This window comes from Babylonia areolata, chromosome 6, assembly GCF_041734735.1.
Source record: "Babylonia areolata isolate BAREFJ2019XMU chromosome 6, ASM4173473v1, whole genome shotgun sequence".
NCBI classification, from domain to species: domain Eukaryota; kingdom Metazoa; phylum Mollusca; class Gastropoda; order Neogastropoda; family Buccinidae; genus Babylonia; species Babylonia areolata.
In genome coordinates, this window is record NC_134881.1 from 47,424,072 (window position 1) to 47,438,554 (window position 14,483).

Genomic DNA, 14,483 nt, shown 5'->3' on the forward strand with positions numbered 1-14,483 from the left:
TTGTAATCATCATGCATTGATGCCACAGCAATAGGCAATTTAGACTTACCTGAACAGCAGAAACATGGTTTGTAGATTCTGTTTTATACTTTTGATTTATTGTTTGTTATTCATTCATGTTTTTGTTTGTATTTGTGTGTATGTTTGTTTGTTTTGACAAATTTGTTGTGCCTTTGTTCTAAGCTTGCATGAATCAATTGATTGGTGTTACTGTTGGTTTGTCAGTGATGTGAGACATGTACAGTTCATGCACTTGAAGAAACATGAGAGCATACATACTGCTTGTGGAAACCTCATGCAGATAGCTATTGAATGGCATTCTGATTATATTATTGTATAAATCAATACAATGCAGTGATAATACACAATAAGAATAATGATAATAAAAGAACATTTGGTATGCCCAATCGGATTCAATACAATTACAAAGCTATGCACAGCCATGAAATACATTATACAGACAAGGCAATGCAAAACAATACATTTTGACAAATGACAGGAACTGACACAACACAGCAAAATGTCACATTAATGTTTTGTTTCTATATTTGGCAGCCAGCAGAAGTCTGGGGGCCAGACAGCTGGGAAAAAGACACTTCCAGTTCCACCCTCCCCTCCACCTTCTCCTCAGAATCTCCTGAATCTGACCTTGACCCTCACATCTCCACCCCTGAGGATTCTCCGCTGGTCTGCCGTCACACCACTACTCTCACCGCTGTCACTGCCTCACATGGTGGTGACTCTGACCTTGTCCTCAACGAAGCCACCACTACCCCTGTCGCTCCATCACACTGTTCCAGCTCTGTCGATCCAGACACATCTACTGCTGCCACCACTAACACCACTACCCCTGTTGCTCCATCACAATGTTCCAGCACTGTTGATGCTGACAGTGACACCACCACCACCACCACACTTACCACCCAGTCTGACAGTTTCAACCTCGCCCTCGCTCATTTCAAACTCCTCACCACCGCCTTGCCATCATCACATCTCTCAGACCATTTGGAAACTGTCTCCTTCACAGAAAACTCCCCCCCACAAAGCGCCACCCTATCCGCCGCCACAGAGTCTGCTGCCTCTGTGCCCTTGAGCCCCTCCATCGTCCTTTCACATGACCCGGATCTAGTCGCCCCCGACAACGTCCAGACGGCCGCCACCATGCCGAAGCGAGAGCGAGCCCCACCAGAGGTGAACCCCAATGCGGCAGCGATGGAGCAGGCGTTCGACCGGTTTTACACGGCGATGACGTGCCGTAGTATCCTGTCCTCCTTCCAGGAGCTGCTGGACGTGACGGGGCTGAGGCACGTGGACCATGGTGCCTTCTACGGGCGCCTGAAGGAGCAGCTGAGGTCCTCCTGGAAGGCCCAGTCCCTGTGGGCCAAGCTGGACAAGCGGGCCTCGCACCGTGACTACGGCCAGGGCCGGGCCTGCAAAGACACTAGGGTCAGTGGGGAGGGGGAGATCGTGCATGTCTGTGTTTGTTGTTTTTGTACATTTCTTTTCTTCTTCTTCTGTTGTTGCTTTTTTTTTTTTATTCAAAATTTCATAAGGGTAACAAAAATAAATAAGCAGACACAAATTGCAGGAACTATTTTTGTGCAAACTCACATAAAAGTAAATAGAAAAAATAACCACACATATTTGTGTTATATTTCTGTACACAAAGAAATGGAAATCAGACTCTTAGGAAGGAAGAAAAGCATGAACAATATATATTAAAGCAGAAAGAGACACACACACCTCACCACTCACCCTCTGACACGCACAAAATAAGTGGGTGGAAAAAAGTAATTCAGTACCAAAAACATTCATTTCCATAATGTGGATGAGGAGGATCTGTGTTAACATTTGAATGGCCATATGATCTGATTGTATTGTCTGAGATAACCACTTCGATCCCTGTAGCTACATGAATATACATTTTTTTCTTAATCCATACTTGACAAGTTGTAGAAACAAGTGTACACACATGTGGTTGTGTGCCCACTAGCACATACTTGTGTACATATATGAAATTTTATACGCAGATACAGGGAATATTTATTTTGCCTCAGTCGCTCACCCAGTCACTGTCTCTAACTCACCATCTCCACATCTTTTTCTCCTTCTCTCAGGTACAGAAAGGGGATCACCCACACACGCTCACAAACACACCAACAGATGCATACGGACACACACAAATATGCGCTCATACACAATGAGGTACACTGTTTTATTTTGGCAACACAAATTCCCTGGAAGATAAGCCTCAATTTCTAAATGCCACCCCTCCACAAGACAAACAAACAAACAAACAAAAGTAAAAATAATAAAGCGAAAGAAAAAGGGAAAAAAAACCACCAAAACACCACCAAGTACCATTTAATGAACAAAGCAAAAACAAAAAAACATGTTTAAAATGTTTGAAAATAATGCACACCGGTGCATCACAGACAATATATTTATGAGGAAACAAAGTGGAAATTACATGGAAATGTTGAAACATAATTGAAAACAGTACCTAAAAAGCAAGCATAAAGCTGAATCAGTGCAGCTTGTTCCACAAAGTTCTGCACTGAGAACCACACATGTATACATGTATACACTGATCTGTTCTTTTACTAGGGTAGTAACAGTAGATTGCTCTGCCACCCCCCTCCAAGCATTGACTCATAAGCGACACCTGATATGAAGACAGATGGGTCGAAGCTGGTCCTCTGCCAGTTTTGTGTGACTGTTCTTCAGAGTTGTAAAGTTACACCTAGCACCCACATGGTGGTTTGAGTGTTGGTGCACAGTTGTGTGTAATGACAGCTGTGTGCACAGGTTAAGAAACTTGTCTGTGTTGTAGTAAGGGATAGATATGTATATCTCTCACTCAGAAAGAAGTGGTCCACAATAATTAAACACATAACAAAATTTCTCAGAAATCATGATTTTTTAAGAGACAGTAGATTTGAGGAAAATTGATGGAACTTTGTCTTGGATATCCTTCATCATAGTTCACCAACACATACACATACATGCATGCATTACCCTCCCCCCCCCTCCCCCAAACCACCACTCTAACACACACACACACTCTCTCTCTCTCTCTCCCTCTCTCTCCACACACACACTTGTTTGGCCACTCTGACAAAGGAAATTTAAACTGATTGATTGCTCTTTGAAATATATGCTGATTATTGTAGAACGACCTTCACTATGTGATCTGTGGTGTATGAGAAAATTGAGTTGATAAGGATATATATATGATATATGGACTTTCAGGCATGAGATGCATTGCTAATGGTTCATGGCCTGAAGCCCTAAGCCATCAAACAAAGCTGTCAGTGGCTGCTATCTTTGCTGCCCTTCGATGGCTGTTGAGATTTCTCTCTTCTGTTCTTGTCTGAAGTCTTTTCTTTTGTTCTTTCCTTTGTTTCCCTTGTTCTTTTTCTTTTCATTTCTTTTTACTTTCTTTGTGTGGGTTTTTTTTTTTTTTTTTTTTTTTTTAATTTGACATCATCTCTCAGTCTCTGTGCAGACAGATCAGTTGATCATTAGATGTCTACAGAATATATGATTTTGTTTTCACTTCCCTGATGTCAAAACTGACATTGGAAATGTGATAGATTTCCACCCAGAGTCTGTTATAAGCAAGGTGTAATTCATATGATGTTAAAAAAAAACCCTAATGCTTCCAGTATCGTCTTCTGATGACAGTTACTTTGAATGGTATAAGTTGAAAAGAGAATATATTTTCATGTGCAAGTATATGTTAATTTTTGAGTGATTGATAACAGTAACAACAAAAATCTATGATGGTGATGATGATAAAATACTGTGTGTGACAACAGTAATTTGAGTGAAACTACTGTTCTGCCATAACTGCAAACATTACCATTGGCTGCAGTAACAAACACTACAAGGCACTGATGATGTGAGTATGTCTCTGAGGTGTGCACACCACCACCTCTCCTACCAACAGCTTCTGCAGCAGCAAAGATTATGATAATGATTGTCATGTCAGCAGATACTAGTAGATCATCAGAGCATGTCTCTTCAGCTCTGTGCATCACCACCACCACCATCACCACCACCACCACCAGTGATATAACAGCAACGATAGTACAGTATTCTGATGATAATTGTTATCTGACCAGATATTGATAATCGATGCCACCACTACCACCACCTTCACCAACATCAGTGATAGTACTAGTGATTGTCATGTCACCAGTTATTGATATTCAGAACAGGTCACTGACTCAGAAGTCTGTGCATAACTGCCATCACCACCACCTCCACCATCATCAACACCAACATCACCATCACCATTACCAACATCATCACAACCAACACCACCATAACCATCGCCACCATGACCACATTGACCACCACCACTGACCACAACACCACCAACCACCACCACCATCACTACCACCACCAACAACACCACTAACAACAAAAACAAGAGCAGTAGTATTAGCTAAACAGTGATTGTTGTGTGACCAGGTATTGATCATTGGTTCGGGTCCCTGTGGTCTGCGCACGGCCATAGAGTGTGCCTTCCTGGGTGCACGCGCAGTGATTGTGGAGAAGAGAGATCGGTTTTCACGCAACAACGTCCTGCACTTATGGCCTTATCTCATCACCGACCTCAAAAACCTGGGCGCCAAGATGCTCTTTGGCAAATTCTGTGCTGGTGCCATTGACCATATCAGTGAGTTTGTGTGTGTGTGTGTGTGTGTGTGTGTGTGTGTGTGTGTGAGAATGTGTGTGTATGTGAACTGTGTGTGTGTGTATTTTGTGTACATGTGTTTGTATTCAATGTTTTCATATTTTATAATGTTCATTTGTGTGTGTGTATGTGTGTGTGTGTGTGTTTGTGAGCTTGTAATATGTACGCATGTGAATGTTTGACAGAATTAAGTTTTCTTGAAATGAATAGAACGTACAAAAAACACTTTTTCCCTTTTATTTAGAATATATTGAATATTATTTCATAATTCATGCATGTGTGTGTGTGTGCATGCACACACGCACACACAGAGAGAGACAGATACACACACAGATACACGCACACTCACTTATACCCCCCCCCCCCACACACACACACACACAGACCACACACACACACACACTCACTCTCTCTCTCTCACACACACACACACACACACACACACACACACACAGACCACACACACACACACACAGTCATGTTAATGGGAAAATATAGAAGAATAGAGAACCATATAATGATATATTCATTCAGCTAGTAAATGCAACTGAGTGTTCTTCCACAATACCTTTGGTTTAAAAAAATATAAAAAATCAAGACTGGCAACAAGAAGATAACAATGTCCTCAGGGTGAAATTGGGAAGGAGCCGTCTTTACAACCCTCATTCTGTTGCAACCTGACAGCAGAGATAAACAATCTTTTGACTTTGTGTCATAGTGCATGCCCCTTGATAGCATCAGTGTATATCAGTATCACTGAGACTGACAGATGTTAGCTGGTTTCAGTGGAGGTTTAACTTGGGATTGTTTTCTTGTTGTTTTGGCTGTGGATGAATGCAGCTACGGGAACTTTAAGTGAAGCCTTGTATCATGTGGGTGAGGGGAGTTAACAGTTTTTTTTGTTTTCTTTTTAACCCCCTCTCCCAATTTACCCATTCCTTCTGTACCTCCGCCCTGCACCCATCTTTCGTGTTGTGCGTTATCAACAAATTGAACAATGCATTATTGTATTACAGAACATAACAGCTGTTGGTTTTTTTTGTTTTGTTTTTTTAATGAAGTTTGGCTCAGCATACAAAGAATGAATTGATTATGGAATGTTGATATTTTTAAAACTCAGTGTGTGCTGCAGAGTAAGAAAAAAAAGAGGGTAAAGAAATGCGAGAAAGAAATAAACTCAGCTTGTTTCTGGAATGTGAACTTTTTCTTGGTGAGAGGGGAATGGTTACAGTGGTGCGTTTAGTGCATGAAAAGTACATGAAAAATTTAGTGATGCTGTCTCTTGTCTGATTAATTTTATTATGTGTAAGTGTAATGTCGTGCAGTTTCATACAGAAGAGAAAGATGCTTTAGAAACTTAGGAACATGTGTGTGTTTGTGTAAGTGTGTGTGTGTGTGTGTGTGTGTGTGTGTGTGCTTAAATCGTCCTCATACATCGTTTGCATTGTGTCACTGACGTTATCTCAAAGTTGTGTTTATGCTTTAACTATACCATTTTATCAGCTGTTACACATACATTTTTGGTTGTTGTTTTTTTTTTTTTTTTTTTTTATAATACATGTACATTTATTGCAGGTATTCGTCAGTTGCAATGCATTTTGCTCAAGGTGGCACTGCTGGTGGGTGTGGAGGTCCATGTCAATGTGGCTTTTGAGGGCTTGATAGAGCCGCCAGATGATCAGACCACAAGTAAGAAGAGAGAGAGAGTGGGGTCTGGGGGTGTAGAAGGGATGGAAGAGAGAGTATGTGAGGGTTGTAGTGGAGGGGTATAGGTGTTGAACTGAAGTCATGGGAAAAAGAGAGAGAGAGTCACAGAAAACTCTTTTATAAAAATGAAATTACTTTATTTCCATAACAAGATTGTCACTTAGATGGTAAAGGAGATTGTGAAAATATGGACTAGCAAGGAATATACAGTGATGCCATTGGGGAAACAAGTTTTTAAGGAGAAGATAAAGAAAGGGACAAAATGCGGTGGGTTGCAAAGAGACTGGATCCTTTTGGTTTATGCAGTAATTGCTTTGTCGTATGTATTTTACTATTACTTGTGTTTTGAATGGCCACAATCTTTTACATGTGCCAACCCTATGTTAAGACTAAGAGTCCAGAGCATAAAACAAACTTTGAAATGTCATTTTATAAAGGAATACTTTCTGTGGTGTAATAAGGGTGGGGATGGTTTAGTGTTTTAGAAAAGAAGGAAAGTCAGTTATGATTTGTGAAATGTGTTACAGATGTTGGTTGGAGATGTAAGTGTGACCCAGAGAACCATCCAGTAGCAGAGTACCAGTTTGATGTTCTCATTGGGGCTGATGGGAAGAGGAACACACTGTCAGGTATGTCACTTTGTTTCTATGTGTGTGTGTGACTGTGAATGAGTGTATTTGTGTGTGTGTGTGTGTATTTGTGTGTGTGAGCGTGTGTGTGTGTGTGTGTGTATTTATGTGTGTGTGTGTGTGTATTTGTGTGTGAGTATGTGAGAAATAACTTCAGAAAGAAACAAAATTATGTATTTCTTACCTCCAGGTTTCGCATGGAAGGAGTTCCATGGAATGCTAGTCGCCGCGCACTCATGTGTGTGTATGTGTGATACTTTTCAGAAACAAACAAAATCATGTATTTCTTACCTCCAGGTTTCACACGGAAGGAGTTCCGAGGAAAGCTGGCCATCGCCATCACGGCCAACTTCATCAACAGAAACACCCAGGCAGAGGCCCGGGTGGAAGAGATCTCCGGAGTGGCTTTCATCTTCAACCAGAAGTTCTTCCTGGACCTCAAGGAGAAGACGGGCATCGACCTGGAGAACATTGTCTACTACAAGGACGACACGCACTACTTTGTCATGACTGCCAAGAAACAGAGCCTGCTGGAGAAGGGGGTGTTGAAACAAGTGAGTGATGGGCATGTTTGTGGGTATGTAGATGTGTTTCTGTAATGTGCAGGTGTCATCCTGTCTGTCTGTTTTGTGTCTGGAGACTTGAGGAGACTTAAACTTACAGGAGATGTTGTTATATGTCTGAGTATGGAGACACAGACAGTAGGGAATTGAGAGTAGACTGAGGAGACTTAAACTGAAAGGAGATGTTGTTATATGTCTGTATGTAAAGGAGACTCATAGGGAATTGAGAGTGTCTATGTATTGAATTTAGAGGATGGATGGTCAGTGTACAGTGAATCTTTCTTCTTGATTCTTCCATCACTTTCACTGCTTCACACCCTCTCTAACTCAAAACTACTTTTCAGAGACGTTAGAAAAGTCTTTCCTGTGTCCTTGTGTACATATGTTCACTGTAACATACATTCATCTTCTTCTGTGTTTGTGGACTGGAAATCATATTTCAGAATGAGATTTTTCATGTTAGGTTGTTTTCACCCTGCCATTTATGCAGCCATGCTCCATTTGGGGAGGGTGGTGGAAGGAGATGTGTTGCAGTATAATTACCATGCAGCCCAGTACCTTCAGATCAGATCTTGATGCTTATACTGTTATAGTCCAGCCGACCATAAAGAAACTATTTCAGGGTTTACCTCCTTCTTCTCCTCCTACTTCATTAGATGGACATTTCAGGGCTTATAACTTGTCAGTTCTTTAAACCTGTTGGAGAGAAACCAGAACAATATGAATAGGTCAATGAAAAAATATGTTAGCAAGACATTGCTGCAAAAACTTCATGAAACTCTTCTACTATTTGAACGATGTCACCAACACACCTCCCTGACTCCCCAGGATCATGCCGATACAGTCGCCTTGCTTGACCGCAGCAACGTAAACCAGGAAGCCCTCATGTCCTACGCCCGAGAGGCCGCCGATTTCTCCACCAATCAGCAGCTGCCTTACTTGGAGTATGCTGTCAACCACTACGGCCAGGCTGATGTAGCCATGTTTGACTTCACGTCCATGTTCATCGCGGAGCACTCGTCCCGCATCCGAGAGAAAAACAGCCACCGACTTCTCATGTGTCTCGTGGGCGACAGTCTGTTGGAGGTAAGTCAGTGTATGGTGGATAAAGATGATGGCTGTTGTTGTGTGGGGGTGATGCTTTGTTCTAAGAAGGAAGTCAGTTTTTGGGGGGAGGTGGGGGGGGGGGGGTGTTTGTTTGTTTTTAATCAAAACTGCTTAATATTATTAACATAGTCCCACCTCCAAGCCCCTTCCCCATCCTCTGTCATTGACCCCCCCCACTCCCCTCCCCCCGCCCACCTCCACACGCACTCCACTATCGGTGTTTTCCCTGACAATTTTGCCAGTGAAATGCACTTGGTCATTTCCTCAACTGAGGAAACCGCTGCTTGTTTTCCTTCCTCTCCTCTTCTTCCCCTTTCCTCCTCCACCCTCCTTGTCTGTGGAACTGCTCCTCTATTCTCCCTCTTTCCTCCCAGTGTCTGGAAGGTTGAGGACCTGTGGGACAGTCCCTCTGGCAGGTGGCAAGCAAACATTGGTTGTGGACAAACCTTGCAGTGGGGCAAACATTGACACCAGTGAAACCACAGTTGACGTTACATGTCCCCAGAGACCCTGTTTCTGATTTGGACTGTGAACAGAGGACGTTAAGGAGAGAGAGGATGTAATGGACAGTGTGTGCAGGGGATGGGGGTGAATAGTTATTGAGGTCATTGAGGAGAGAGAGGATGTAATGGACAGTGTGTGCAGGGGATGGGGGTGAATAGTTATTGAGGTCATTGAGGAGAGAGAGGATTTAATGGACAGTGTGCTCAGGGGATGGGGGTGAATAGTTATTGAGGTCATTGAGGAGAGAGAGGATTTTATGGACAGTGTTCGCAGGGGATGGGGTGAACAGTTGTTGAGGACGTTGAGGAGAGAGAGAGGATGAAATGGACAGTCTGCTCAGGGGATGGGGTGAATAGTTATCAAAGGGTCTGTGGATGTAAGAGTTTGTAGTGGATGGGAATTGTATCACTGGGATCATGGATACAAAAATTTGAAGGGAATGGTAATGAATAGTTACCATGGGGGTCTTGAATGTAATAAATTGAAGGGGATGGTAAATAGTTATCATGGGTATCATGGATATAATAATTTGAAGGGGACGGTAATAAATAGTTTTCATGGGCGTCATGGATATGGTAATTTGAAGGGGATGGTAATGAATTGTTATCATGGGTGTCATGGATGTAATGATTTGATGGGGATGGTAATAGTTATTGGGTCATGGATGTAACAGTTTGAAGGGGATGGTAATGAATAGTTATCATGGGTGTCCTGGATGTAACAATTTGAAGGGGATGGTAATGAATAGTTATCAGGGGGGTCATGCATCATGGATGTATGAATCTGTAGGGGACAGGATTACATGTTTATCACAGGGGCCGTGGATGTAAGAATTTGTTGGGGACGGGGGGGAAATATTCATCATACAGGTAATGGATGTTATTGTAATTGTAAGAATTTGCATAGGGATTGTGGGTGTAAGGATTTGCAGGGGGCAGGAATGGATATTTATCATCGGGATTATGGATTGTAGAAAATGTGAATCATTGTTTGTAGGTCAAGAGTGTAATGATTTACAAGAGGTGTGAATGAAACCATGTTTATTGATGTTGCAATAGCCATAGTATATATGTAATGAAACTGCCATTGTTACTGTGGCTGTTAACGAGATGATAAAGGAATGAAATAATTTCTGCAGAACATGCAATTTATGAAAGAATATTGACACTGTATGTCTTTGAAAGAATGGCTATGGGATATTATTTTTAAAATGTTTACAGATGTTACTTTTGAAGAAATCTTTCAAGGAACGATGACAACACATTTACAAGGAATATATCACTGAAGGAATGTTTATAAAATACATCACAGGAAATGGTGAAAGAATCGTGTGTGATTGATCTGCTAGAGCACTGAACATCAGTAGAGTGTTACAGTACTGAATAAGAAGTTTTAAGATCAGATCTACTCACTGTGTTTAGTAGACATATCAAAAAAATCTACTGTTAAGAAAGAAAAAATAGAAGAAAATCAACAAACAACACGATACATCAAGAGTCCACTTGCTGTATTATTGGTCAGTGGATATTTCATTGCTTCTGAACTAATGGATCTTTTGGAGAATGCACTTCACACACACCTGTGTGCAGTATTTGTAAGACATTTTCATTCAAACATTGTCAGAGATCCAGTCTGGCAAAGGCTTGAAAGATGCATTCAATCAATCCAGCAGGGACATAATTTTTCCAGAAGCACTCATGCAGTATAGTGCAGTAGAGCACAACGCAGTACAAAATAACTTAGTAAAACAGTACAGGATAATTTTATTCAAAGCAGTTTACTTTAATGAGTGCAGTAGAATATTACAGCGGAATACAACACAAAAGTGTACACTTCAGAACAGTGCAGTAGACTAGATAAAATGCATATGATACATACTGCCAACAGTTCAGTACATTTTCTTCTTTGCACAGGCTGCATTGCCCTGGTGCACCTGAGCCCTTGAATGGGTTTTTACGCAAACAACCATTTTTACCCCACTATTTAGGCAGCTCTACTCCGATTTCAGGGGGTTAGCTGAACACAAGAGTGTTGTGTGTTGCAGCCTTTCTGGCCAACAGGGTCAGGGTGTGCACGGGGGTTCCTAGGGGCATTTGATGCTGCCTGGATGATTCGGAGCCTGGCTAGCGGACGTATGACCCCCCTGCAGGTCATCGCTGAACGAGAGAGCATCTTCACAGTGTTGACGCAGACCACGCCGAATCGTCTGCACAAAAACCACCACCAGTACAGCCTGGACCCTAACACCAGGTCAGTCAGTGTCTGCTGCTGAAGATTGGGGTCATTCTTCCTTCTTTTTTTCTGACATTTTCTTTGTTTATTTATAATTTCATGAATTTATTTTTGATATCATTATTGTTGTTTGTGTTATCATTTAATGCTTATGCTGGGAGTTCAATGAATATGTTCTTTGTGTGCTGTAACATCATTCTTTCTGTTGTCCTGTCATTTTGATTCCTGAACTCTCTTGTGTTAGTTGTTGTTGTTTTTTTTGGTGTTTTTTGTTGTTTTTTTAAAATTAATTACTAAGCTTACCTTTGGTGGGAAAAAGGTGCACAAGAATTTTTTTTCTACTTTCTAAGCATAATCAAATAGCTGTCTTTCAAGAACGATCAGCCTTATTCATGATGAGTGGTGAAAGACATGGATGGTCTTAAAGTTTAGAGCCTGCTTATGCAGAAGAGAATTTTAATGTTGCCACTACAGTAGGTTGAAGATTTTAGCATTATGTCTAATTTGTGACCCATAGCAACCTGCAATGTTTCCTGGCATATCAGGTTTTTTGTACCTTTCACTTTGTTCAGTTGCTGTTTTTAAAAAAAACAGTGGACAGTGTGTTCCAAGGCCATTCAGAACCACATCAGCTTGTTTGTTATTGTCAGTCTTCTTGGCCTCTTGTTTCTTTCTCTGTTCGTCTTGTACATCCGTCTCAGGTTTAATCCAGTCATTGAACATCTCTTTCTCTCAAAGCATTAATCAAGTATTCAGCCTGTCCACTGTTGAAAAAAAATAAACAAAAAAAAAACCCCACACATTTTTCTGTGTTGACCAGGTACCCCAACCTGAACACGTCGTGCGTGAAGCCCAAGCAGGTGCAGCACCTGTACGACGGGGTGGTGGACCCCAAGGAGCTGGAGGAGGGGCCCATGGAGGTGCCCGCCAAGAGGGCCCGCAACACAGTCCCCAACGGTGGGTACTGTACCTGTTGGCGTCATGGATGGCACAGAGCAGGTCCTCTTCTCTGACGTCTGTCTCTGAGGCCTTGCTGTAGAAGGGGAAGGGCTGTTGGCAGAGAGCATGTCCTGTTCTCTTGTCTCTATTTGATATTGGCAGAATGCATGTGCTCTCTGATCTCAATTTGATTGGCAGAATGCGTGTGCCGTTCTCTGATCTATTTGATTGGCAGAATGCGTGTGCTGTTCTCTGATCTTTTTTAAAAACTTTTTATTATTTTTTTAAATTTTGTATGCTGCCCCATTATCTGCACCGTTTCAATGGCATTGCTCCCATGCCACTCATTTAGATTCCCCCATACACAGCCACACCCGGGTTCGTCCGTCACAGTTCCAGTGTCAGCAGTCCACAGGGAACCATTGATGTTAGGTCGCCAGGAGGCCACACACCAGAGGAGACCCTGCACTGCTGCTGAGTTACTTCGGTGGTGTTCAGTGGTGCCTGTTCTGATTCATCGTACTTAAGACACCACATGCTAAGCCCCCTACTAACGAAATAATGGCTTAGTCACAGAGCCAGACTGAGTGAACGTCCCCTCCAGAGTGGAGACCGCCACCACGTCCCCCAAACAACAGCCCCCCATGAATCTGCTGACACTGAAGACACTGACAGGACTCGCCCCAAGCACAGAAGTGGAGGGGTATCGAAACTGAGGTTGCCATGAGAGCAGGGCATGAAAGGCCACAGACTTAAAGACTGTTTTGTTTATATTAATGATGATGATGGAGGAGGAGGATGACGATGACAATGTTGCTATGGAGGTCCATTTTGGTTTGGTACTGCATGACAAGGCTGTACTCTACGCTTCCTGTCATGATATCCCGGCGTTAACCAGGCCCGAGAGATACAGACACTTGCAGTGCTGGTTAGGTAATTAGAGCAACACACCCAAAGACACATCCATGAAGTGGATGACACTCGACGGTGTGGTCCCAGTCTCGCCATTTAAGCCCATAGCACACTCAGCTCTGGGAAGGAGCCGGCCACAGGCCGAAAAACCCACCTCCGCTCAGATTCGAACCCGCATCCTCCCAGCCGTCAGTCCGCGATGCTAACCTTTTCGCCATGGCAGCTGGTTCTGTTTGATTGGCAGAGAGCATGTGCTGTGCTCATATCTCTGTTTGATTAGCAGAGAGCATGTGCTGTTCTCATATCTCTGTTTGATTAGCAGAGAGCATGTGCTGTTCTCATATCTCTATTTGATTGGCAGAGAGCATGTGCTGTTCTCATATCTCTATTTGATTAGCAGAGAGCATGTGCTGTTCTCATATCAGTATTTGATTGGCAGAGAGCATGTGCTGTTCTCATATCTCTATTTGATTGGCAGAGAGCATGTGCTGTTCTCATATCTCTGTTTGATTGGCAGAGAGCATGTGCTGTTCTCATATCTCTGTTTGATTGGCAGAGAGCATGTGCTGTTCTCATATCAGTATTTGATTGGCAGAGAGCATGTGGTCTCTGACCTCTATCTTGAGGCCTTGCTTCCAGAGGAAGGGCTGTTGGCAGAGAACGTGTGCTGTTCTCTCACATCTATTTGATTGGCAGAGAGCATGTGTTATTCTCTGATCTCTGATTGGCACAGAGCTTGTGTTCTCTGACCTCTAATCTTTCAGGTCTTTCTGGCAGGGAAGATCTGTTCAGACACACTAGTACCCTAACCCTAGGGCATGCATGTTTTCAGGGTTTCAGGGAGAAAAATTGGGGAATCATTTTTGAGAAAAGAAGCATGCTCTGAGTTTGTCAATCATGGATTCCTTAAAAGAAAGAAAAACGTTTTTTTTAAAGGGTTCTAGAGTAATGGTGAATGGAGTGTAGGCTGGCATTGTCAGAGGGAATCCCCATACTGCTGCTGAATGTTGAACAGCCTGCACTGCAGATAGAACAGTAGTCAACATAGCTGTAAGGATGATGTTTCTTGCAACATGGTGTTGAAAAAAAAAAGAAAGAAATGTGATCCCAACTCTTTTGCACAGCATTTAGCCATCCCCAAGGAAAGATGAGAAAGACTATGTGCTACTTGAGAACAGTTGTTCT

General features: G+C 42.5%; 1 protein-coding gene across 3 annotated transcripts in view; it reads left to right on the forward strand.

Annotated features, from left to right (window-relative positions):
• LOC143283099 (uncharacterized) overlaps nucleotides 1-14,483 on the forward strand; it is a 98,947-nt gene that overhangs the window by 26,994 nt on the left and 57,470 nt on the right. For 2 of the 3 annotated variants that reach the window (XM_076589183.1, XM_076589182.1), the window contains exons 1-8: nucleotides 559-1,446; nucleotides 4,480-4,687; nucleotides 6,281-6,394; nucleotides 6,940-7,041; nucleotides 7,339-7,595; nucleotides 8,433-8,690; nucleotides 11,260-11,465; nucleotides 12,268-12,404. In XM_076589183.1, the coding sequence (XP_076445298.1) occupies nucleotides 1,162-1,446; nucleotides 4,480-4,687; nucleotides 6,281-6,394; nucleotides 6,940-7,041; nucleotides 7,339-7,595; nucleotides 8,433-8,690; nucleotides 11,260-11,465; nucleotides 12,268-12,404 (1,567 nt within the window). In that variant the 5' untranslated portion in view covers nucleotides 559-1,161. Of the gene's footprint in view, nucleotides 1-555; nucleotides 1,447-4,479; nucleotides 4,688-6,280; nucleotides 6,395-6,939; nucleotides 7,042-7,338; nucleotides 7,596-8,432; nucleotides 8,691-11,259; nucleotides 11,466-12,267; nucleotides 12,405-14,483 lie in introns of those variants that run through there. The other variant, XM_076589181.1, reaches the window with a different exon arrangement.